At 43.1% G+C, this 24,245-nt stretch overlaps 2 protein-coding genes across 5 annotated transcripts; both read right to left on the bottom strand.

The window, feature by feature from the left end:
• Positions 1-834: 834 nt before the first annotated feature.
• Positions 835-8,248, bottom strand: LOC110521870 (CD9 antigen). Of its 3 annotated transcripts, none has more exons than XM_036976525.2 (8): positions 7,533-8,248; positions 5,242-5,344; positions 4,641-4,738; positions 3,653-3,727; positions 3,431-3,532; positions 3,225-3,311; positions 2,239-2,322; positions 835-2,095 (listed from the first exon to the last, which is right to left on the bottom strand). In XM_036976525.2, exons 1-8 carry the CDS (start codon positions 7,599-7,601, stop codon positions 2,030-2,032), a joined length of 684 nt encoding a protein of 227 aa, XP_036832420.1. In that variant the 5' UTR covers positions 7,602-8,248; the 3' UTR covers positions 835-2,029. The 3 variants fall into 3 exon arrangements, with proteins under 3 accessions (XP_036832420.1, XP_090086185.1, XP_090086189.1); XM_090230059.1 differs by lacking the exon at positions 7,533-8,248 and adding an exon at positions 5,935-6,059; XM_090230063.1 differs by lacking the exon at positions 7,533-8,248 and adding an exon at positions 5,565-5,715.
• Positions 8,249-12,296: 4,048 nt separating this feature from the next.
• LOC110521853 (uncharacterized) lies at positions 12,297-23,778 on the bottom strand. 2 transcript variants are annotated; one of them, XM_021599787.3, is made up of 17 exons: positions 23,536-23,778; positions 21,572-21,778; positions 21,085-21,162; positions 18,985-19,187; positions 18,198-18,254; positions 18,010-18,102; positions 17,791-17,877; positions 17,566-17,676; positions 17,219-17,389; positions 17,046-17,136; positions 16,857-16,963; positions 15,737-15,937; positions 15,511-15,642; positions 15,319-15,397; positions 14,216-14,409; positions 14,064-14,084; positions 12,297-13,811 (listed from the first exon to the last, which is right to left on the bottom strand). In XM_021599787.3, the coding sequence occupies exons 2-17, from the start codon at positions 21,657-21,659 to the stop codon at positions 12,639-12,641; spliced, it is 2,886 nt and encodes a 961-aa protein (XP_021455462.2). In that variant the 5' UTR covers positions 21,660-21,778; positions 23,536-23,778; the 3' UTR covers positions 12,297-12,638. The 2 variants fall into 2 exon arrangements, with proteins under 2 accessions (XP_021455462.2, XP_021455470.2); XM_021599795.3 differs by lacking the exon at positions 23,536-23,778 and adding an exon at positions 23,114-23,369.
• Between the last annotated feature and the right edge of the window lie 467 nt (positions 23,779-24,245).

Below are 24,245 nucleotides of genomic sequence, written 5' to 3'. Positions count from 1 at the left end.
AGTTAGAGAGAGAGAGAGAGAGAGGTAGAGAGAGAGAGAGAGAGGTAGAGAGAGAGAGAGAGAGAGAGAGGTAGAGAGAGAGAGAGGTAGAGAGAGAGGTAGAGAGAGAGGTAGAGAGATAGGTAGAGAGAGGTAGAGAGAGAGAGATAGATAGAGAGAGAGGTAGAGAGAGAGAGAGGTAGAGAGAGAGGTAGAGAGAGAGAGGTAGAGAGATAGAGAGAGAGATAGAGAGAGAGGTAGAGAGAGAGAGAGAGAGGTAGAGAGAGAGAGAGGTAGAGAGAGAGAGAGGTAGAGAGAGAGAGGTAGAGAGAGAGAGGTAGAGAGAGAGGTAGAGAGAGAGAGGTAGAGAGAGACAGAGAGAGGTAGAGAGAGAGAGGTAGAGAGAGAGAGAGAGATAGAGAGAGAGAGAGGTAGAGAGAGAGAGTTAGAGAGAGAGAGAGAGGTAGAGAGATAGAGAGAGAGGTAGAGAGAGAGAGGTAGAGAGAGACAGAGAGAGGTAGAAAGAGAGAGAGGTAGAGAGAGAGAGGTAGAGAGAGAGAGAGAGAGAGAGAGAGAGGTAGAGAGAGAGAGAGGTAGAGAGAGAGAGAGGTAGAGAGATAGAGAGGTAGAGAAAGAGAGGTAGAGAGAGAGGTAGAGAGAGAGAGGTAGAGAGATAGGTAGAGAGAGGTAGAGAGAGACAGAGATAGATAGAGACAGAGAGAGAGAAAGACAGAAACAGATTTTTTTTTTCAGGTTGTTCTTTTCCAGTGGCAGGAAGCTGTGGAGGCTGACAGACATGTTTTCCTCTCTTACTCATTACATACACACAGGATGAAGATCAGAATACACACAGAATGAAGATCAGATGTTACATTTTATTTGGCTAATTTGTTTTGTGTAAGATGGCAAGGGTGTTATAAAAGTTTCTTATCTAGGAGAGACCTAGATATGCTGTAAAACTGACTACAACTCACCTAGATAAAAACAGTCAGAGACTTCAAGGCATTTTCAAATTGGGTAGAGAAAGAGACGGAGAGGATGAGTTGTAGTCAACCAGGAAAGACTGGCATGCATGTTGTTGATGTTATCATCATGATGATTTAGGAGGGTCAACCTGTGCACTGGGCAGATTCACTGTGTTCAAGAGGATCAGCCTGAGAAAAGCACTGTGCAGATTAGCTAATCTAGATCACTTCATGACATTAGATATTTTTGGTCTGATTGGTCAAAAAACAAATGAGTGATAAAAAGATCAGAATTGTGCAAACACAGCCAAGGTGATTTGTGCAGCGCTGTGATTACATGCTGACCAAACCGGCTCAACATTGATTTTGTCTATCCCTACCAGACGCGTTAAAATACCAAAACCATCTGTCCACCAACTATAGTAATTATGGGACTGGATCTTTGTAGAATTTTTACCCATTTTGAGTCATACAAAGTTGTGTGTTCTCTACTTCGACAATTAATCCACTCATATAAAGGAAAACCTAGTTAGTTCTTAGTTAGTTTTCTTTGATTAATCTCTCCTCATTCATAGTCCTTCTTCTTCTGTGGATTTTATATGGCGGTTGGCAACCAACTTCAATGTGCATTACTGCCACCAACTGGACTGGAGTGTGGACCTCATCTTTCAATCACCCACGTGGGTTAGTATGCTCGTAAAAACTAATGAATAGATGGGAGAGGAGGATCTTGCAGCATCAAGCATCTAAAATAGAACCAAGTTCTATTTTAGTGCCTGGATACACAGACGCCAGTTGATACGTGCAAGCAGTTTGGATGAAATTACTGAATAACATGCATGTTTATATTTATTTTGCAACGCTTGCACACTTAATGCCAGGTGAACCAGGTGTAGCAGATCCTTGTTACAGAGGTTAGCGGCTCTAACTAAATGGCAGTTGGTTGGCCAGTGGACCTGAACAGCTGCTAGCACTCAGGCCGACTGTTCTCAAGACACAGCCTCTCTATTGGTTGACAGAATTCATGTGACTAGGAATGACATCATGCAACATTAACGGCCACCGTCATGGTAACGATGACATCCTCAGACAATCTCCCGTGACTTCCTGATGGCACAGCAGAGCAGCATGCTGAAGATCATCCCAAACATCTGTGGAATATAATGGGAAATGCAGAGTAAATGAAGAGTTCTTTACTGTAGGGAAGTCTCTCTGTCAACCTATCTATCTGTAATGGAGCGTAGTTGGATAAAATGGTCTTCCGTTGTACTGTGTGTGTGTGTGTGTGTCTCACCATGATAACTCCAGTGGCGATGCCCACTCCTCCTATGATGTGCAGCTTGGAGTCAAACAATTCATCTATAGCATCAGGACAGCTCTGCAACACACACACACATAATAAAGAGTGAATGCCCCTAAAAAAAAGCAACTTTTCATTTTGAAAATGTGGCATCTATGTGAGTCGAAACCATTTATTTGAGTGACAAAATGTACTACAAAGTTTAAAAGTAATAATTTGGGTCAGTCTTGTCCAAAACTGAAATGTGAAAGATGATAATAAAAAATGTCTGTCACAGAATGAAGGGTACTGTAACAGATTTCCTTGGGTTGAGTTTATTTTAATCCTGCCAACAGCTGGCCCAATGGCCTTGCTCAATTTGATTTGACATTATACAGGGCTAGTTAGGGACCATCAGTCAAATACACAATGTACATAGGACAATGTCAATAGCTCCAAATGTCTATATTTTAAAAACCTCAAACCAACTATAAATGTAAAACATGCATTTACAAATATTGAAAGCATTACTGTCCCATTTACATTGTGTAATTTATTGACGGTCCCTAACTAGCCTCAGAGATAGGCTACCCAATGTCAAACCAACTTTACCACGGTCACACACCAACCGGCTGAAGCTAATTGGCGAAAGAACTTGGCTAGCACTAGCTAGCCTAGGCGACTTCAAGATGCAAGAACTGTTAAGACTGCTTCAAGTTATCTAGAAGGGTGAGTGACTGTAACTGTGTACTGTTTTGGCAGAGTGACTGTATAAACACTTGCCACGTGTGATCACATACACAAGAGATGCCTGCATTAAACCACCCCCTCAAGACAACTCTCGTTTTGCTTCAGTAATAGCCGCTGCATTTATTAATGACCAAGCTCAAAAACGAGGCCAAATCAGGAGGGGCTGTAAAGATACAGAAGGAGGGACTGTAGAGATACAGAAAAAGGAACACCTGAACACAAACACAATCACAGAGCAGGGGGTTGGTTACCTTGGTGATGAGGCTATCCAGCCCGTCTCTTGGGGGACAGGTGTCTTTGGCAGAGTCCACAACGGAACCTGTACCACAGCAGTCCAACTGTAACAAATAAGGTTGAATGGTCATTTAGGTGTCCATCTGTTTTTATCTGGAAATATGTATTGTCTCTGCTCCCAACCCCCCAAACATGGCTGCACACAAATTAAACACATGATTACCCCAGTCTGTATGAGACGGAGTGTCTCCCTCAGTGTGTCCTGTCGAGTGTTCTGGTAGTTCTGATATGTCTCCATGTAGAATTGAGTGATGTCATCAACCACCTGTAGGGGAAGGGTTGCAATGTGACAGAAAGAAAGGAAAGGCATTTAATGTAACACAGATAATAGCAGGGGAAGGGCTTTAATGTAACACAGAAAAGGGGATGTAATATGTTTTGGGACCTTGCTTTGGTTGGAAAAACACCAGATTCCAGCGGCGACCTCAATGGCAAATATGATGAGGAGGAAGAAGAAGAACTGCAAGAGACCAATATGCACATGAACCACTGTGTATTTCATTTGACAAGTGCCCTTTGACACAAAGCACTCCCCGGTCAGAAGGGACTTAGGACACACACACGAGAGAGAGAAATCGAGAGAGACAGAGAGATACAGAGAGAGAGGGACCAACCTGGTCTCAGTGCAGTTCATATTATCCTGTATGTAAATCAGAGACACTCCATTTAGTATGATATGTTGCGTATCGTATGTAATAATTTGTGGATGTCCATCACCCATTTCGTATGAAATGTTCCGAATTACAATTCGTATTATATGTTACGAAATTGTAAAACGTACAATATGTTACGAATTTGCTAAACTTATGAAATGTTACAAATTCTAGCTAGGTTGCTAAAGTTAGCTAGTGGCTATCATTAGCTAAGCTAGGGGTTAGAGGTGAGGGTAAGGGTTAGCTAAAATGATTACGGGTAGGGTTAGGGGAAGGGTTAGATAACATGCTAAGTAGTTGCAAAGTATCTAAAAATGTGTAAGTAGTTGAAAAGTTCCTCATTAGCTAAAATGCTAAAGTTGTCCTTGAGGAGATTCAAACTCGCAACCTTGGGGTTGCTAGACGTTTGCTTTATACTGCCACCCATCCACCCCAACCAACAACCCTACTTTCGTTTTTGCCTTAAGTAACCACCTGTCTTATGTAACCATACCAACCGTAACGTATCATACTAATTTTAGTGTCCCGTTTTAAATGTACTATTTTACGCATAGTCTATACGGACGGACGGACGGACAGATACTGAGTTCTGGCCTTGAATCTGTTCTGTAAACAGTTTTATACTGAAACAAAGAGTTACATAGTATCTGAGTACCAGCCCCATAACAGACCAACTGAATACCAAAGGGAAAGAAAAAGAGGAGAGGAGGTATAACTCACCAGCCCCAGCATACAGGGAGACTCCTGAATCGCACCACAGCATCCCAGGAACCCCACCACCATCATCAACAACCCTGCTATTATCAGGATATACACACCTACACACGCAACCACCAACAACATCAGAGACTCTGCAGAGATATTTGATTGTGTACAGAGAAAAAATATATAAACAAAACATGAAAAGTGTTGGTCCCATGTTTCCTGAGCTGAAATAAAACAAATCCCATACATTTTCCATACGCACAAAAAGATTATTCTCTCTATGTTTTTGCACAAATTTTGTTTACATCCCTGTTAGTGCGCATTTTTCCTTTGCCATGATAATCCATCCACCTGACAGGTGTGGCATATCAAGAGGAGTATTTTTGTCTGTAATAAACTCATTCTGTTTGGCTGGGCCTGGGTACCCCATGGCTGCACCCCTGCCCAGTCATGTGAAATCCATAGATTCAGGCCTAATGAATTTATTTCAATTGACTAATTTCCTTATATGAACTGTAACTCATTAAAATCTTTCAAAATGTTGCATGTTGCGTTTATATTTGTGTTCAGTATATGTGTGAGTGCATGCGTGCTTGCATGTGAGTGTTTGCATTACCTGTGAAGAAGACATAGGGAGATTCTGTTCCTTCAAACAGTCCTCTGGTCTTTGGGTCAAACCTCAACCACAACCCTATAGCCAGCACTCCTGTACCTGCAAGCTACCACATACAGACACAAAATATTAGATATCATACACACACACCTACCCCAGGGCATGGAAAACCAGATGAGAGAGCAGGTAGGGACATGTTGAGAAACGGGGATATGTCAGGTTATGCTTGTGTGTGACTTGGGGGTAAGCTAACACACAGAGGAAAGAAGAAGAGGAGGTCATCGGCCTGATTCCTTCATACAGTATAAATTCTGCTACAGACTTACCACCAGAGCCGCCACCACAGACACACATTCCTCAAACCACTTCCTCAGTCTAATTAATTATTCACTTTAGCAAAGAACCTTGATGTAGAATGGTGTTCTGCTCCATGGTGTGTATGTCTGTGTGTGTGTGTGCGTGTTCTGCAGTGGGGACAACATGTCTGATCAGACCAAACCTAACGAGGCCAGATAAGCTCAGTGAGTCGGGGTAGATTACTCATGCCTTGTTCTCAGTTCGGAAAAAATGGCCTAGTTAAAGAGGAAGGGAACATTCACCACACACACACAAACGCACTCACACACGCACACAATCTAACTAAAGTAGAAGAAGAAGAAGAAGAAGTTGAAGATAAACATGAGGTACTTCACACACCTGATCCTTCCAAACACTTCCATGTTGCTAACGTGATCTCTGTGTGTAACAGAGCAATAACTAACTCATTAACACTTCTCTCCTATTTCCCTAGACAGTATCGCAGAGCGTGACAGGGATAAAGCAAGAGGAGAGATGAAGAGAGCATAGAGTGATACAAAGAGAAAGCAGTTGGGAGTAACTGTCACGCCCTGGAGTCACCTGATCAGAAAGGTAGAGGAGGTGGGCTGGGGGAGGGAGGATAGCGCAGATAACCTGAGTTCTACTCTGTGAATGATTGAATTGGTTTACTCTGTGAATGATTGCGTTGGTCTATTCTGTAAGTGATTGAGTTAATTTGTTTAATCTAATCATGCTGCTCGCACTACACAACTACACTACTGCTTATACACCCTCACCAGCTGCAGAATCTAACACACACACCCAACCATAGATACTGTAGCTACCTACAATCATGGACACATGTTCTGAATCATGCAACAAGGGGAGCTCTGTTCTTTCATCTGCATTGGGGCTATACGCGTCACACGTCGTCACACACCCCACCAAGACACAACACAAAATACAACACACAAACACACAATATCACACACACACATACAAACACTGAGTTATTGAAATGCTGTGCACACTGGGTCACTCGGCCACCAGGGATTATTTGGCCAGTGTGTGTTTGTGTGTGAGATTATTTCACCGTTCACCAACAAGAGGCCACTTCTTAGTCCAGTCATGGCCAGCTAAATCACTGTTCCACTTTCCCCAAGCAGATACTGACAACCCCCCTCAGACAGATACACACATGCACACACACAAACACACACACTAACTGAAAACGGTAAATTATATGTCATTTTTTGTATTACCAACAGTAAAATACTCTGAAATGGTTTAAATAATGTAAATGATGGTGCATTGTGGGCAAAGTTTGTGGGCAGGGAAAGAATTGCTGTATTTCGAATGGTACTGTAATTACACCCCACATAATACAGTACCGTATCATATTTTTTGGACTTCCCAAAACCTTTTTGCCACAAGTGGGAGCATGGTATTGTTGTATCTGGCTTATTAACACTTTTTGTAAACACTTTACCTAACAGCCAACCTGCTTGCACCAATCCCTTGTAATTACAGTAAAATACTGTGAAATACAAACTCCTCCCCTCAATGAATTTAATTAATTCATCCATTCATACATTAATTTATTCCGATTACGGTAGCTTTTACTTTTACAGTATAATAGTTTCAGTACTTGCTTTGAACCCGTATTTATAATTACAGTAGGTGTACTGTAATATGAAATACAGAATTATACTTGCCACAAACTGCCTGTAAGCTACTGTCAAATTATCGCCAACCCCTTTACAATGCACATATAACTTTAATTGAAGATGAAAGAAACCTGGAGAGGAACCAGACAGATTCACTGGGGAATCTTCCTCCTCTGGCTCTACACTACCTCTACCCTACATGTGTGGAATAAACCCTTACAAAGAGGCTATCATTTATATGAATCTAAACCTGCTGTTGTCTGCCAGCCAAAACAACACACACACACACACAAACACACAGTCCCTTTAATAGCATAAGTAGTGACTCACCCAGAAGATGAGGTTGAAAGCGAACATCAGGTATTTGACGCACATTTCTCCTCCTGATAGAGCGGCCATAGCGATTACAGTGGCACAGTTCTCCTCTACTCTCCCTATAGTTTAAACTGTTATTAATGACGAACCCACCAAACGACAATTGTAGGATTACTAGCCTACTAATAATAATTATGGAGTACACAAAGAGGAATCCGTTCTCCGCTCACTCTTTCTCTGCCGCTGCTCTGCCGCTTCTCGTGCACGTGTAGCGGTCGACCCCCAGAGCGAGACCAAACGGCTGTCGGTCTGTCGTGTCCTCTTCTTTCTCTGAATGTCTCTCACTCTATCGTTTCTTCATTTAACGTAACACCACAACCTGTATTTAAAAAGCCACATAATATGACAGACGTAAACTATATTATGAACAGATTCGGCTATTAACAGAAGAAGTTAAAAACTCTATGCTTGAATGAATGAACATTCTGTAGCCTATTTAATATCAATCAGTATTGGGATTCCCCAGCCACCGTTGCATTACGTAATGTATAGGCAATGAAATAACGTAATCTCTCTAGACAACGACAGAGCGCGTGATAGTAATGAAATAGATAATCTAGTTTTATAAATAAATAGACAACATAGGCTAAATTAACAAACGGATGAATGGACAGCGAGCACTGATACTGGTGGGATGGCTGCTTTAACATCATCCCGAAAGAGAATTCTCTATCACACATTATCACAAACAAACAAACATGTATGTGATAGCCTACTTCTTTGGTTGTTGTTAAAGGGCCAGCGTCCCCTTCTGTCGCTTTCTCTTGTAGCCTCAGTCAGAGGAGGAAAGGAAGGACCACCATACTCAGTGAATTTCAGAAATATTACAAATAATGAAACGTCAAAATGTTATTTTTTAGATAAAACCATACTAAATATATTCAAGTCCCAAAATACCTGATTAAAACACACTGCAATGAAGATCTACAGTATTCTCTACAGCATCCTCTAGCACCAAGGTGTAGCCAGAAGAGAGAAGGTGCCCAGAATAAATGGCCTGCTCCTCAGTCCCAGTTACTAATATATGCACAATATTATTAGTATTGGATAGAAAACACTCTGAAGTTTCTAAAACTGTTTGAATGATATCTGTGAGTATAACAGAACTCAAATGGCAGGCAAAAACCTGAGAAGAAATCCAAACAGGAAGTGAGAAATCTGAGGTTGGTCGATTTTCAACCCAGCCCCTATTGAATTCACAGTGGGATATGGATAAAGGTGCACTTCCTAGGGCTTTCACTAGATGTCAACCGTCTCTAGAAACTTGAATGAGGTTTCTACTGTGTTGTGGGGCTGAATAAGAGCTGAATGAGTCAGGTTACTGGCAGAGAGCCATTTCCTGGTCATGCGCATTTCACATGATATCGACCTGCGTTCCATGGCTTCTCTATACACAAAGGAATTCTCCGGTTGGAACCTTATTGAAGATTTATGATAAAAACATCCTAAAGATTGATTCTATACTTAGTTTGAAATGTTTATTCGACCTGTAATATAACTTTTTGAAGTTATTGTCCGAAGTTATGTGGGACCTGCACAAGCGTCTGGATTTCTATACCTAAGCCCTAACAAAAGTTGCTACTTGGACATAAGTAATGGACATTATCGAACAAATCAAGCATTTATTGTGGAACTAGGATTCCTGGGAGCGCATTCTGATGAAGATCATCAAAGGTAAGGGAATATTTGTAATGTGATTTCTGGTTTCTGTTGACTCCAACATGGCGGATAATTGTATTATTTTTCTGAGTGCCGTCTCAGATTATTGCATGGTTTGCTTTTTCCGTAAAGTTTTTTTGAAATTTGACACAGCGGTTGTGTTAAGGAGAGGTATATCTATAATTGAATGTGTATAACTTGTATTTTCATCTACATTTATGATGAGTATTTCTGTTGAATCGATGTGGCTATGCAAAATCACTGGATGTTTTTGGAACTAGTGAACGCGCCAATGTAAACTCCAATTTTTTTATATAAATATGAACTTTATCAAACAAAACATACATGTATTGTGTAACATGAAGTCCTATGAGTGTCATCTGATGAAGATCATCAAAGGCTAGTGAATAATTGTATCTCTATTTCTGATTTTTGTGACTCCTCTCTTTGGCTGGAAAAATGGCTGTGTTTTTCTGTGGCTTGGTGGTGACCTAACATAATCGTTTGTGGTGCATTTGCTGTAAAGCCTATTTGAAATCGGACACTGTGGTGGGATTAACAACAAGATGACCTTTAAAACGGTATAAGATAAATGTATGTTTGAGGAATTTTAATTATGAGATTTCTGTTGTTTTGAATTTGGCGCCCTGCACTTTCACTGGCTGTTGTCATATCATCCCGTTAATGGGATTTCAGCCCTAAGAAGTTTTAAGCTCAGTCAGGTTGGATGGGGAGCGTCGCTGCACAGCTATTTTCAAGTCTCTCCAGAGATGTTCAATCGGGTTTAAGTCCGGGCTCTGGCTGGGCCACTCAAGGACATTCAGAGACTTGTCCCGAAGCCACTCCTGTGTTGTCTTGGCTGTGTGCTTAGGGTCGTTATCCTGTTGGAAGGTGAACCTACGCCCCAGTCGGAGGGCCAGAGCGCTCTGGAGCAGGTTTTCATCAAGAATCACTCTATACTTTGCTCCGTTGATCTTTCCCTCGATCCTGACTAGTCTCCCAGTCCCTGCTGTTGAAAAACATCCCGACAGCATGATGCTGCCACCACTATGCTTCACCGTAGGGATGGTGCCAGGTTTCTTCCAGACGTGACGCTTAGCATTCAGGCCAAAGAGTTCAATCTTGGTTTCATCAGACTAGAGAATCTTTCATTTTTCTTTGCCTCACACAAGTCAATGAAGCCATTGCGAATGATAGTTACTCAGTATTTGAAAAATCTTTCCAACACTCACGGCCTCGATAATCACCAAGCCTCAGTGTGAAAGAACAAAATATCATGATCTGATGATCCCATCTACAGTGGGGCAAAAAAGTATTTAGTCAGCCACCAATTGTGCAAGTTCTCCCACATAAAAAGATGAGAGAGGCCTGTAATTTTCATCATAGGTACACTTCAACTATGACAGAAAAAAATGAAAAAAAAAAAAAATCCTGAAAATCACATTGTAGACAGGAGGAGTGAGATTGAAAGAACCAGAGTTTTCATCAGGATATTTTCTACTGTTTTTATTTGTCGGCTTTATGTATTTTATTTAGTTGACAATGGAAGTTATAGGCCTGCTGCTGCATTGGCCTATAGGCTATCTCTGAGTTCTAAACTCTCATTTCTTTAGCCGCCAATGGATCATATAATATCAATGTTTCCATATGGCAGAGGCTAGTGCTTTCGCCATAGTTTAATTTGAACTTTTATATTTGTATCATTTTACTTCAGATTTGTATGATTTCTTTTTTTGTACCTTTCTTTTACTAGGCAAGTCAGTTAAGCACAAATTCTTATTTTCAATGACGGCCTAGGAACAGTGGGTTAACTGCATGTTCAGGGGCAGAACGACAGATTTTGTACCTTGTCAGCTCGGGGGTTTGAACTTGCAACCTTCCGGTTACTAGTCCAACGCTCTAACCACTAGGCTACCCTGCCGATTAAAAATGTCACAATAATTTTAAGAAACAAAATGATAATATGGAAATGAAATTGCTTGACAAAAATGTGCATTTAAAAATAATCAGAATTGGCACACAGATTGGTAGAAATGGTAGGATAAATTATTATCTTCCCTAAATTTGAAACTCACGAGCTCAGTCTTTACTATGGTCTTTAGTATTACAACCAACGGGCAAGCTTTTGCACACATAGGAGGTCCTGTGAAAAAACGTGCCCACCTATGGAAATAAAAGGTCCAACTGATTTGTCCTGCTGCTGGCCCTGACTATCCATCTTTAATTTCACCTGCTTCACAGTCTAACACTTTTTGTGCGCAAAGATGTTGTCACTGGGTGGAGAACATTGACAATAGGCTACTTTTGTTCGTAAGAACCTAATGATTAATTTGACCCCCCCTCTTCTCTAGGCTAACGGACTGTGAGTCACAGCCATCTGTAGAAAGGGTTCTACATGCAACGCAAAAGGGTTCTTCAAAGGGTTCTCCTATAGGGATAGCCAACAAACCCTTTAATTAAGCTTCTAGATAGCACCCTTTTTTCTAAGAGTGTGGTCTGATTTGTTCATCTTTCTAACCCTTGTAGTCATTCTCATTGTGGGATTGTGGGAATCCACTCTGGATGGATTCCAATAGGAATTAAACATCACTTTGTAAACCATCATACTGTGACTTGATGCTGGTTATGCTTTAGTTTATGCTTGTCACCAGCGTCCAATACACAGGGATGCCTGGTCACCAGCAAAAAAAACACAACAAAATCTGGTCACCAGCGAAAATACAACGATAGCTGGGCTGCCATCGAATACACAACAAGGGCTGGTCACCAGGGAAAACACAACAAAGGCTCGTCACCAGCGAAAACACAACGAAGGCTGGTTGCCCAGCAGAACCAACTAGACCAGACCAACCAGACCAATCAGACCAGCTTGACCAGCTGGATCATGCTGGTCATACCAGCTTGACCAAGATCCAACAGGCACTGACCAGCATAGACCAGCATGGTCTAGCATGGAACAGCTTGAAATGTATGCTGGTCTGTGCTGTTTTTTTTTCATCAAGGATCACAGGGGTGTTTTTAGTTCTAACTAAATAAGAATGGTTATAGGGGTTGACAATAAACAGATGCACGATACATATTTATTTGTAAGTAGGCCTACACACAGTGTGCAGGAGTCCATTCAACACAATAAGAACAACAACACAGCAACACAACAGACTCAAGTCATAGGTCTATGTTACAAGTGAAGTGTAGCCTATATCTCAGACACATGGCCTGTTGTGTTGTGTTTCATTTACACTTGGTTGAGGCAAGTCTAGGATGTTCCGATGTCATCAGTGTACTGTATGTGTGTGTGTTTCTGTGTGTGTTTATATGGGCGTGTTTCAGAGCGTTCCAACATCTTTGGCCTCAGCAACTCACCAAAGATACTTTTATTAGAGAGTGTTGCTGGGTTACTGTCTATCTCTCCTTTGATTGGCCCACTGATACTTCCTGCTCAGTATTACAGGGTTGAGATGATTGACTCCCCTGTTTCAAGCTCTCTGCTTCGCTCTCCAAATGACCCCCCTTTCCTTCCATATAATCACTGCCTCTCTCGACCCCTCCCTTGTCTCCCTCCATCAATTCCATCGCTCTCTCCACTCCTTCGCCATTCTCAGTCCCCTCGTCCTCTCCACTGCTGGGGGGGATCTCAGTAGTGATGTCATTGTCATAGTCTGTTATCAGGAATGTGGGCTGTACTCGAAAACAGAGTCTCACCAGCTCTTCATCCTCATCATCATCACTGGTCCTGATGGCCTCCTCATCCCCCAGGAAGGAGTCATCATCCCCAATGGAGGCTATCTCAGGGCTGTGTGTGGAGAGTTTGCACTTCTCAGGGTACCCTGGTGGTCCTACCTGCTCTGGGGTGGGTGTGGTCAGTACAGGTATGTGTGCCTGCCCTGTAGTGGGTTTAGGTGGGGGTGTCCCAACGCTGTCCTGCTCTGGACAGGGTGGAGTAAGTAAAGGTGTGTGAGTATCTCCTGTACACTCTGGAGTGTGTATTGGGTCTGCAGCAGGTGAAAGAGGGAGAGGTGTGGTAATTGAGGTAGGAGGTGGGGTGGCATGGGGGGGTGAGTTGATAGGAATGGGAGGAGGTAAAGGTGTGTGTACCTGCTGTTGGGTAGGTGAGGTAGGTGGGTGGGTGTCTTTAGGAGTCTCTTCTACCTGAGTGGGTGTACCTACCTCTTCTGCAATAGGGAAGGGGTGTGTATGTGAAAATCTGTCTGCAGATAAAGGTTCATCCATCAGATTTGGGGTAGGTGTGGGGAGTGTGGGTGTGTTAAAGCTAGAGTTGGCCAAGGGTTGAGTGGATGTTGTGAGTAGTTCAGGTGTGGTGGTTGTAGCAGGTGTATGGGAGGAGTTGGGTGAAGCAGGGCAATGACTGGGGTCTGTAGGAGTGGTGCTGGGTAGTATAGGCTGGATGTAGGTCGTTGAGGGTATAGCTATAGGTAAAGCATTGAGTGGAGAAGAGTTGAAGTCTGCAGGACTGTAGATGCTCTGACTGCCCAGTAGCTTGGAGGTGGAGCTGCTCAGACCCTCTTTTTTAAATTTCACCTCATCCAGTACTGGCATGGGACTACTGTGACTCACCTGGGGAGAAAAAACACACACACAACAAGATGGCTACACTATGCCCTGTATGTGAGAGACACACACACACACACACACACACACACACACACACACACACACACACACACACACACACACACACACACACACACACACACACACACACACACACACACACACACACACACACACACACACACACACACACACACACACACACACACACACACACACACACACACACAGGGGCTGAGAGGAGGAGAGACTCACCAGTTGGAAGCATTGTAATCTCTAAACCAGCAGGGGAGAGGGGAGAGGAGACAGAGAGACACACAGGTCAGAGCACAGGACCAGAATGTGTAAATGTTAGAGCTTAACAGTTAAAAGGTTAGGGGTCAGGGTGAGGTGTCAGTGTATCTCACCACGTTGGGGTGCTTCCCCTGGGCTATACAGCCCCTGTCCTCTGGGTCCTTCAGTCCTCTGTATGTCTGGAGTACATGCTGCAGTGCATACAGAGTGCAGCCTAACAGAGTTAGCCCCAGGATGACCATACCCATAGCCTTGCCCACTGCACAGCTACCAGGAAGAAGCCCATCCCCCAATTGGCCCTGAGGGACTGCACACACACACACACACACACACGCACACGCACACACACACATTATTTCAATTTCCGCCTAAAATTACATACCCGAATCTAACTGCCTGTAGCTCAGGACCTGAAGCAAGGATATGCATATTCTTGATACCATTTCAAAGGAAACTCTTTGAAGTTTGTGGAAATGTGAAATGAATGTTGGAGAAAATAACACATTAGTTCTGGTCAAAGATAATACAAAGAAGAAAACATGATTTTTTTTGGTTTTTTTTGTACCATCATCTTTGAAATTGAAGAGAAAGGCCATAATGTATTACTCCAGCTCAGGCACAATTTAGATTCTGGCCACTAGATGGGAGAAGTGTATGTGCAAAGTTTTAGACTGATCCAATGAAGCATTGCATTCCTGTTCAAATGTTGTATCAAGACTGCCCAAATGTGCTAATTGGTTTATTAATACATTTTCAAGTTCATAATTGTGCACTCTCCTCAAACAATAGCACAGTATTATTTCACTGTAATAGCTACTGTAAATTGGACAGTGAAGTTAGATTAACAAGAATTTAAGTTAACTTAAATTCTTGTTAACTTAAATTCTTGTTAATTTAAATTCTTGTTTTCTGCCAATATCAGAAATGTCTATGTCCTGGGAAATGTTCTTCTTTCTTACAACTTCATGCTAATCGCATTAGCCTATGTTAGCTCAACCATCCCACAGGGGTGTGTAAATTATCCTGTAGAGGTCCCCTTCATCTACACTGATTGAAGTGGATTTAACAAGTGACATCAATAACAGGTCATAGCCTTCACCTGGATACAACTGGTCAGCCTATGTCATGTTTTGTAGACTCAATGTACATACAGACACTGATGATGAACTACAGAGCAAGTATGACCACACAGATTCCCATTATGTGTGTGTGTTACCTGTTTGTCCTTCAAACAGCACCTCCACCTTTATGAGAGCCGTGTCCATTTCACCTGACTCCAAATCCACAGCCACTACCTGCAGGATATCATCGTCATCAACATCAGCTTCACCAATGCAGCTTGTCCATCCTCAATAGAGAGTAATTAGGTTGTTCTCTGGTACTACTCTTCTGTCCAATCAAAGCCCACCTTCAGACTGTGTGTCTGTGATGGCCATAGCTGATTGGTTCTGGCAATCAGAAGCCCCTCCTGTGTGATGTGGTAGAACTGTGTGTGATTGGACGAGGACCTCAGGGAGTAGTGCATATTGGGATTGATGCCCTACCGATTGAGAGAAGAGAGAGTTGAAGTTACAGAATATTATACTATGCATGTCTAGCTGTGTGTATGTGTGTGTGTGTGCGTGTGTGCATACATCAGAGAAGTCCCTGTCCTGTGTCTGTATCAGCAGCACAGTGTTGCCGTAAGTGTTGACCAGTGAGGCAGGGCTGTCGCCTTCGATGACAAAGCCACGGTATTCAGGCCAACTGAACTGAGGAGGAAAGTGGTTGACAGCCACAACACGGACCACCACTGTGGCAACTGAGTACTTCCTAGGGTCATTCCTCTGGTATGCCTGAGGAGGGGGAGACATTTTCCATTAATAATGGTTTTGTTCAGTCTCCATACTCGTTTATACACTCATTGGACAGTTTATTACGTACACCCATGAAGTACCGGGTCGGACCCTCTTTTATCTCCAGAACATCCTGAATTCTTCAGGGCATGGAAACATTGCTCAATTGGAATCAAAGGACCTAACGTGTGCCAGGAAAAGATTCCCCACACCATTACACCACCGCCACCAGCCTGTACCGTTGACACCAGGCAGGATGGGGCCATGGACTCTGGCATCAGCATGACGCAACAGGAATCTGGATTCGTCGGACCAGGCAATGTTTTTCCACTCCTCAATTGTCCAGTGTTGGTGATTGCGTGCCTACTGGAGCCGCTTCTCTGGTATGGTCGGCTGCTGCAATAGCCCATCCGTGACAAGGACCAATGAGTTGTGCGTTCCAAGATGCCGTTCTGTTCACCACTGTTTTACTGCGCTGTTATTTGCCTGTTTGTGGCCCACTTGTTAGCTTGAATGCTTCTTGCCATTCTCCTTCGACCTCTCATCAACGAGCTGTTTTCACCCACAGGACTACCACTAACTGGATACTGGATGTTTTTTGTTTGCCGCACAATTCTTGGTGAACCCTAGACACTGTCATGCGTGAAAAGCCCAGGAGGCCAGCCGTTTCTGAGATACTGGATCCGTTGCGCCTGGAACCGATGATCATACCACCCTCAAAGTCGCTTAGGTCACTCGTTTTGCCCATTCTAATGTTCAATCAAACAGTAACTGAATGCCTCGATGCCTGTCTGCCTGCTTTATATAGCAAGCCATAGCCACGTGACTCACTATCTGCAAACCATTTTTGTGAGCGGGGTGGTGTCCCTTATAAACTGTCCACTGAGTGTAAGTCTGCATAAGTGTGTGTGTGTCTCACCATGACTTGGAGGTGTAGTGTGGGTGTCTGTAGTCTGTTCTCTACTCCTCTTGTCAGACGCACCTCCCCTGTCAGCTCATCCATCACGAAATGCCCGCTATCAGCCCCTGACAACATGTAGCTATCTATGTTATCAGCTCCTAATATTATTCTGCATTTCATTGAACGATGTGTGTGTGTGTGTGTTACCTGACAGGATGCTGTAGCTGAGAGGTGTGCGGAGGCCTCTGTCTCCATCCACAGCATTGATTGGCCCGGGAGAGAAGTCCAGAAGAATGTCCTATAACAGACAACATTAACACAATACATCAGTCCCTAACCGCTAACCACCGACACCTACCACCCGAACCCTGGTCACTAACCTGTTCGCCTTCTGTGATGTTAACCATGTAGATGGGATTGGTGCAGACACGATTTGATTGGTCGTTGGAGATGGGCGTGCACGGCAGGAAATGTGGGTACTGGTCGTCTCTGTCCAAGATATTCACGATCAGGATGGCACTGGTGTTGAACTTCTCTGCAGTGTTAATCTCCTACACATACATAAATACACACATACACACACACAGATCGTATCAGACTGAAACAGACTGGTTGGTGGAACAGTTCCAGTCATGCAATCTGATTGGTGTGCATTATTCACAAAATATATCACACAGATTGTAGGAGCAGCCAAACTCTTTCAGTAGCAGTAGGTATATTAGTATACCAAAGCGGATATGGTAATCTCTAGTTGTGTTTTGGTCTCGTAGTCCAGAGGCTTGGCCAGTATCACCTCTCCACTGTTAGGGAGATCCACTCTGAAGTATGCAGCATCAGGCTGGAACAGAGACCACCCACAAATACTGTACACACTCATTTAAATGCACAACATTATTGATGCAGTAAGGAGACCTGGTGTATATTTATGTATAAAATGTTATTAATACTGTACCGAGGTCTGGTCGATGGAGTACATGATGGTGTCATCATCTGCATCTGTGGCCTGGACTGTAAACACCACTGTATTCACCTCAGCCAGCTAGACAGCACGCAATAGTTTCAGTGTGTGTGTGTGTGTGTGTGTGTGTGTGTGTGTGTGTGTGTGTGTGTGTGTGTGTGTGTGTGTGTGTGTGTGTGTGTGTGTGCGCGCTTATATGTGTAGTCTACTTACCTCACTGATGTTGCGAGGCTGAATGGTGCTCTCCACAAACTCAGGAGTGTTATCATTCTCATTCAGAATCTCCACCATGATCCTGTACTCACTCTGAAACACACACACACATTTAGAAGTTTGGGATCCATAATAAAATCACTGTGGTACAAGGGACAAATATATTTCCAGAAATGAATAGTCTCTACCTGCACAATGTCCTCCTCAAAGCAGGTCAACGCTGCCATCAGGACTGGGCCCTGAACCTGAAACACACACACACAAATACACACAAAAATGGTTATTCCAACCATAGGAGCCTGCTCTCAATGTTCAAAAGAACAGCTTTACTGCTCCTTGACATCGATTCTACAAGTGGACCTAAACCATGCAAGGAAAATGCACCCCACACCATAACGTAATCTTCGTATTCTTCATTTACTCAAGTGTTTCCTTTATTTCATCAGTTACCAGTATGCCTACAGTCGGGAAGGCCGCAATTTGGGCAGCATGCACGCCAGATATACAGCTTGTTGCATTGTGGTCAAATAGACATATAATCCATAGAAGGGTTTTGGAACCTATTACCCTGGCAATATGACTGTTACACTCATAGGTACACTCATGGGTACACTAACAATGGCTGTCAGTCCTGATTTAAATGGAAACTACCACCTATGATTTCTTAATCTGGCCCTGCTAATTTTAACTCTAACCTTAACCACACTGCTAATCCTAATGCTTAACCCTAACCTTAAATTAAGACCAAAACTTTTTGTTTTCATAAATGTTAACAATTTAGCCAATTTTGACTTTGAAGCTGGCCTATCTGGCAGAAATCGCTTAGTTCTACCTCCAGGGCAAGATTCATGATAATAAAGGTCAACCTGAATCTGCATATGACCCTGCTGTGTGTTGTTGTTTGAGTCATGTTCCAAACCAAGACCAAATCCTGTCATCATTGTGACAAAATTGCAATAACATTTTTAAGATTACCTCCCGGTCCAGAACTCTGTCCAATGGGGCCTTGAGTCTGATGCTCCGCCCTTCCAGGAAGAACCAATCAGCATCCTCCCCAGTTAGGCTCCAGACAACATCATTGGCTGTCAGCTCTGTGTTAAGCTCAATGATAAGTTCTCCCATCATGCTGTTCTCTCTAACCGTGGAAAACACATCCTGGCCCTCCAGACATGGATTCCCTGCCAGTCAGACAAGTCTATGATTAGCACAGTAGCCAATCAGACAAAGTGCTGAGTCTTTGGGATATGAGCCACGCAGGAAGCACAATTTCTGCTTACAACAAACACCTTTTCGGTAGCTTTTTAAAGGTTATTTCAGCTAATGGATTTAATCAATAAATACATTAATTCTGGCAAAGCAATAACAGAACAGCCTACAAAAGGTGTGCCAACCCTGTTGAAAAAAACAACACAGACTGCTTGTAAATTTCAAGCTGGTCCATGCTGGTCAAGCTGGTCTGACCAGCAGATGTGTAGTGGAGGGTATATCCAGTATACGCCGTATACCCACTTTTTTGTGGGTATTGCGGTTACTCACAATGCTTATCAAAGTAGTGTGGTGTAGTGGAGGTATACAGCGTATCAATTAATAAGGCTGATGGAACAGATCAGAATGTTTAGCTTAAATTGTTGATAAACTACAATTTCTTCACATTTTAAGTGCAGCAATATGTACACAGTGGTAGGCATACTCACAAATGTTCCAAAATGCAATTGGCTGCAAAACACTGTTCTAAAATGCGCACAGCTCATGCAAGAGGTTTCATGTACAGAGATAAATATATCTTTAGAAATGTTGAAAGAGGGGAGATGCAACAACTATCATTGGTTGCTAATATGACTAGGTTAATGCCTTTGGCTGCTAGACAATGAAAGTAAGTTGATTTGAAAACCAATAGGCATACACACACATATGTACAGTGCTTTTGGAAAGTATTCAGACCCCTTGACCTTTTCCACATTTACAGCCATTACATCCGTATTCTAAAATTGATTCACCTGTTTTTTTCCCTAGAAAAATGACACACAATACTCCATTAGGACAAAGCAAAAACAGATTTGAGCAAATTTATATTAATTTATGAAATAATAAATGCTGAAATATCACTGCTATTTTCAAGTCTCTCCAGAAATGTTCGATGGGGTTTAAGTCCGGGCTCTGGCTGGGCCGCTCAATGAAATTCAGAGACTTGTCCCCAAGCGTTGTCTTGGCAGTGTGCTTAGGGTCGTTGTCCTGTAGGAAGGTGAACCTTCTCCCCAGTCTGAGGTCTTGAGCGCGCTGGAGCAGGTTTTCATCAAGGATCTCTCTGTACTTTGCTCCGTTCATGTTACCCTCGATCCTGACTAGTCTCCCAGTCCTTACCGCCGAAAAACATCCCACAACATGATGCTGCGACCACCGTGCTTCACCGTAGGAATGGTGCCAGGTTTCCTCCAGACATGATGCTTGGCATTCAGGCCAAAGAGTTCAATCTTGGTTTCATCAGACTAGAGAATCTTGCTTCTCATTGTCAGATTCGTTTAAGTGCCTTTTGGCAAACTCCAAGCAGGCAGTCATGTGCTTTTTATTGAAGAGTGGCATCCGTCTGGCCACTCTACCATAAAGGTCTGATTGTTGGAGTGCTGCAGAGATGGTTGTCCTTCTGAAATGTTCTCCCATCTCCACAGAGGAACTCTGGAGCTCTGTCAGAGTGACCATCGGGTTCTTGGCCACTTCCCTGACCAAGGCCCTTCTACCCCGACTGCTCAGTTTGGCCCGGGCGGCCAGCTCTTGGAAGAGTCTTTGTGGTTCCAAACTTTTTCCATTTAGAAATGAAGGAGGCCACTGTGTTAATTTTTTATTTTTAATAAATGTGAAGAAAAAAAGGAAACCTGTTTTTGCTTTGTCCTTTTGCTTTGGCGTATTGTGTGTAGATTGACGAGGGAAAAAATTACTCATTGCCTTGGGCTCCTAGGGCCTGTGTGCGCGTGTGTCTGTATTTTCAGTTTTTCTTCAGCAGGGAAGGAAGAAGCTTATGGAAACGTGGTGATGGGTGTATTTGCCATAAACATATACCGGTGCACTACAATTACTTACAATTTTCTCGTCTCACAGTTTGGTCACCACTCCCGGCCTCCCAAGGCAAGCCATCTTCTACAATTGTATAGGGATGCCCTGCACGAACCAAAACAGCTCACTTTTACACACAGCTTCATTGGAAACTCTGTCTAAATTAAATTAAAGTACTTACAAATTCGTAACATATTGCACGAATTGACATTTTTAACATATCATATGAAATTAATGGTGTTGTACAAAATGTGCACAATATTCGGGACCCGTTTTGGCTTATGGGTGCTACTTTCAGTACTAATAGCTAAAAAGTATATACAAAACCTCTGGAACGCATCTTTAGTTACGATGTGGAACACTGACAGTCCAACAGGGTCTCGTTCAATAGTTCTACTTGTTCACAAACACACACACACCATTCAACAGAAAACTGTCCTCCCTCCCTACTTGTGTTTTTTTATTTTTCTATGAGACAGTAAGATAATAATACAGTTGTGGTGATGGGTCTTACCTGTGACTCTGAGGGGACTGAGGAGGAGTAGTGTGGACCAGAGCAGGACCCTCCACCTGGACAGACAAGGCCTCTGTGGCTGCATCATTACAGCCTCAATCCAACACCAGGTCTTAATCACAGCCCCTAGCCTTGGATCTAGAACCTTCCTTAGCACAGCTCCATGCTCCGGGCCCAGTCCCAGCCTCTCACACCACAACCCCTGGCCTGGAACAGAGAACGATAAGTGTGGTAACATAAGAGCCATTTTGTTGTTGAACAACAACTAGTTTTGCCACTGATCAATGCTAGACTATCTGTGGCTAGCTAGCAGTATTAACATGTCTGTCACTGAGCAATGCTAAGCTAACTACGACTAGACAGCTGTCTGTATTGACAAGGCTGTCACTGAAGAATGCTTGGTTAACTATGGCTAGCTTGCTGTCTGTTCTATCATGGTGGTCACTGTGACTAAATTATGCTAGGCTAACTATCTAGCTTTCTGTGTTGACATTGCTTGATTGACTGTGGGCTTGTGCCATCAGTATCCCTCACCTTTTCACATTACACTTTATTCAGTGGCTAATGTTAGCATTGGGCACATTGTAATTCCTGGTCCTGCTTAACTGATCAAGTTAAGGTCTTTACTGAAGCTGTAATTAATGTTTAGTTGGATGGAGATAAGCTCTAAGGGTCAGGACTTTAACACACTTATACACACTTGCATGCACGCACATACAACACAGACACACACACAAGTAAGTGGGATTTTGTTCAGCTTTCCCTGTCTGACAAACCACCTCACCTCTAACCCCTGCTCCTCCAACCTCAGTCCTCCCTGAACCCCTCCCCTGCTTGACTCTGAGACAGACAACCACCCTTCACCCTTCCTATAACCCTCCCTCTCTCTACTGACACAGCAGTACCTTCTAGATGCGAATGTGTTATTGCCCGGTAAGTGATTGAGAGTCACGTAAGGTGACAAATCAGGTCAGGATAAACAACATTGTCAGATCTGTATAGTATTTAAAGACACATATTCCTGGAGTCTAAATAATGAATTCTGTCTTTTGGCTGTGCTTCCTACAAACCTCCTTCCATGGGGCCTAGTTCTGGTTCCTGTCAGGGTTTAGGATCACTCCATTCCATCTCAATTCCAACAAATAAAGCATCCATGAGTAAATTTGAAATCACACACACACACACACACACACACACACACACACACACACACACACACACACACACACACACACACACACACACACACACACACACACACACACACACACACACACACACACACACACACACACACACACACACACACACACACACACACACACACACACACACACACACTATGCATAGTCACTTTACCCCTACCTACATGTACAAATTACCTCGACTAACCTGTACCGGTACCCCCTGTATCTCATTTTATTGTGTTACTTTTTATTTACTTTTGGGGTTTTCCGGTACCCACAAGGATAATAATACATGCCCCTCGCCCCACACACATATACACATACAGACACACCACCTTTACTTGTGCTGACTGACCTTTCGGTGTTAGATCATCTGTGGGTTATGTTCTTAATGCCTAGAGAATACAACATATCTGCTGGACGGACTGTAGGAACACATATACATACACAGCCTTCCAAGCTGACCCAGGGAGCGTGTCCTCACAGCAATAAGCACACACTAAGAAACATAAGCACAGATACACAAGCAGACACCACCAAACGTACAGAAAGAAACACGGACGCAAACACACACAGTACTTGAACTCTCTCTCACACACCAGACAGACAGCAGCTTAAAAGGCATTTCCTGAGGATAACTGTCGGCTCAGGGGGAGGGATTTAACTGGTGACAGTCCGATAAACAAACAGGGTACCTCGAGAGCACTAGCCAATCGAGGTGCCTAGAAAGATCATACTAGAACAGCATGGAGGTTAAAGACAGGAGTCAAATCTCACCTGACTGTCCCTTTTGACTTCCTCCACACACACCTCTGGGATCCCTGGTGGTTGAATATGGTTTCCATCAGGCATTACAGGTCCCGGGTTGTGGTGTGGATATAAAGATGCGGCTGATTAAGCCAATTGATGATCTAGTCACAGTGGAGGCAAGGGACACACGTCTTATAAGGGTGTTGTTTGAGCCAGTGTGCGAGTGCGTCAGATGTTCAAGCTTTAGAGAGAACATGCTCTTCGCTAATCAGGCTTGACAAGGGATTACCAATCAAACATAGTATTTTAAGCATGACACCCATGCCCCACTTCTCTACACACACACACACACACACACACACACACACACACACACACACACACACACACACACACACACACACACACACACACACACACACACACACACACACACACACACACACACACACACACACACACACACACACACACACACACACACACACACACACCAGACCCAGAGAGAGAGGCAGAGAGTAAAGCCTCTTTCTATTTCTTTCTCTCTCTCAATTCAATTCAAAGGGCTTTATTGGCATGGGAAACATACTGTATGTTTACAAGTAAAATAGATAATAAACAAAGTGAAATAAACAATAAAAAATTAACATTAAACAAGTTTCAAAGGGAAAGAGACCTTTCAAATGTCATATTAAGGCTATGCACAGTGTTGTAACGATGTGCAAATAGTTAAAGTA

The sequence above is a fragment of the Oncorhynchus mykiss genome, chromosome 1 (assembly GCF_057628025.1).
Source record: "Oncorhynchus mykiss isolate SJ-2025 chromosome 1, ASM5762802v1, whole genome shotgun sequence".
In the NCBI taxonomy this organism is placed as follows: Eukaryota; Metazoa; Chordata; class Actinopteri; order Salmoniformes; family Salmonidae; genus Oncorhynchus; species Oncorhynchus mykiss.
This window is presented reverse-complemented; position numbering and strand designations above follow the sequence as displayed.

Bases quoted from the DNA above. Each gene is read 5' to 3' on its own strand.
- LOC110521870 (XM_036976525.2), bottom strand. From the start codon at position 7,601: ATGGCCGCTCTATCAGGAGGAGAAATGTGCGTCAAATACCTGATGTTC. The intron at 3,728-4,640 runs GTGAGTTATACC...GGTCTCTTGCAG, and splicing joins CTCCCTGTATGCTGGGGCTG to TTCTTCTTCTTCCTCCTCAT. The intron at 3,533-3,652 runs GTCCCAAAACAT...CTTCCCCTACAG, and splicing joins GTTTTTCCAACCAAAGCAAG to GTGGTTGATGACATCACTCA.
- LOC110521853 (XM_021599787.3), bottom strand. From the start codon at position 21,659: ATGATGCAGCCACAGAGGCCTTGTCTGTCCAGGTGGAGGGTCCTGCTC. The intron at 15,643-15,736 runs GTATGCACACAC...CTCAATCGGTAG, and splicing joins AGGACAGGGACTTCTCTGAT to GGCATCAATCCCAATATGCA. The intron at 14,410-15,318 runs GTAACACACACA...GTGTGTGTGCAG, and splicing joins GCTGTTTGAAGGACAAACAG to TCCCTCAGGGCCAATTGGGG.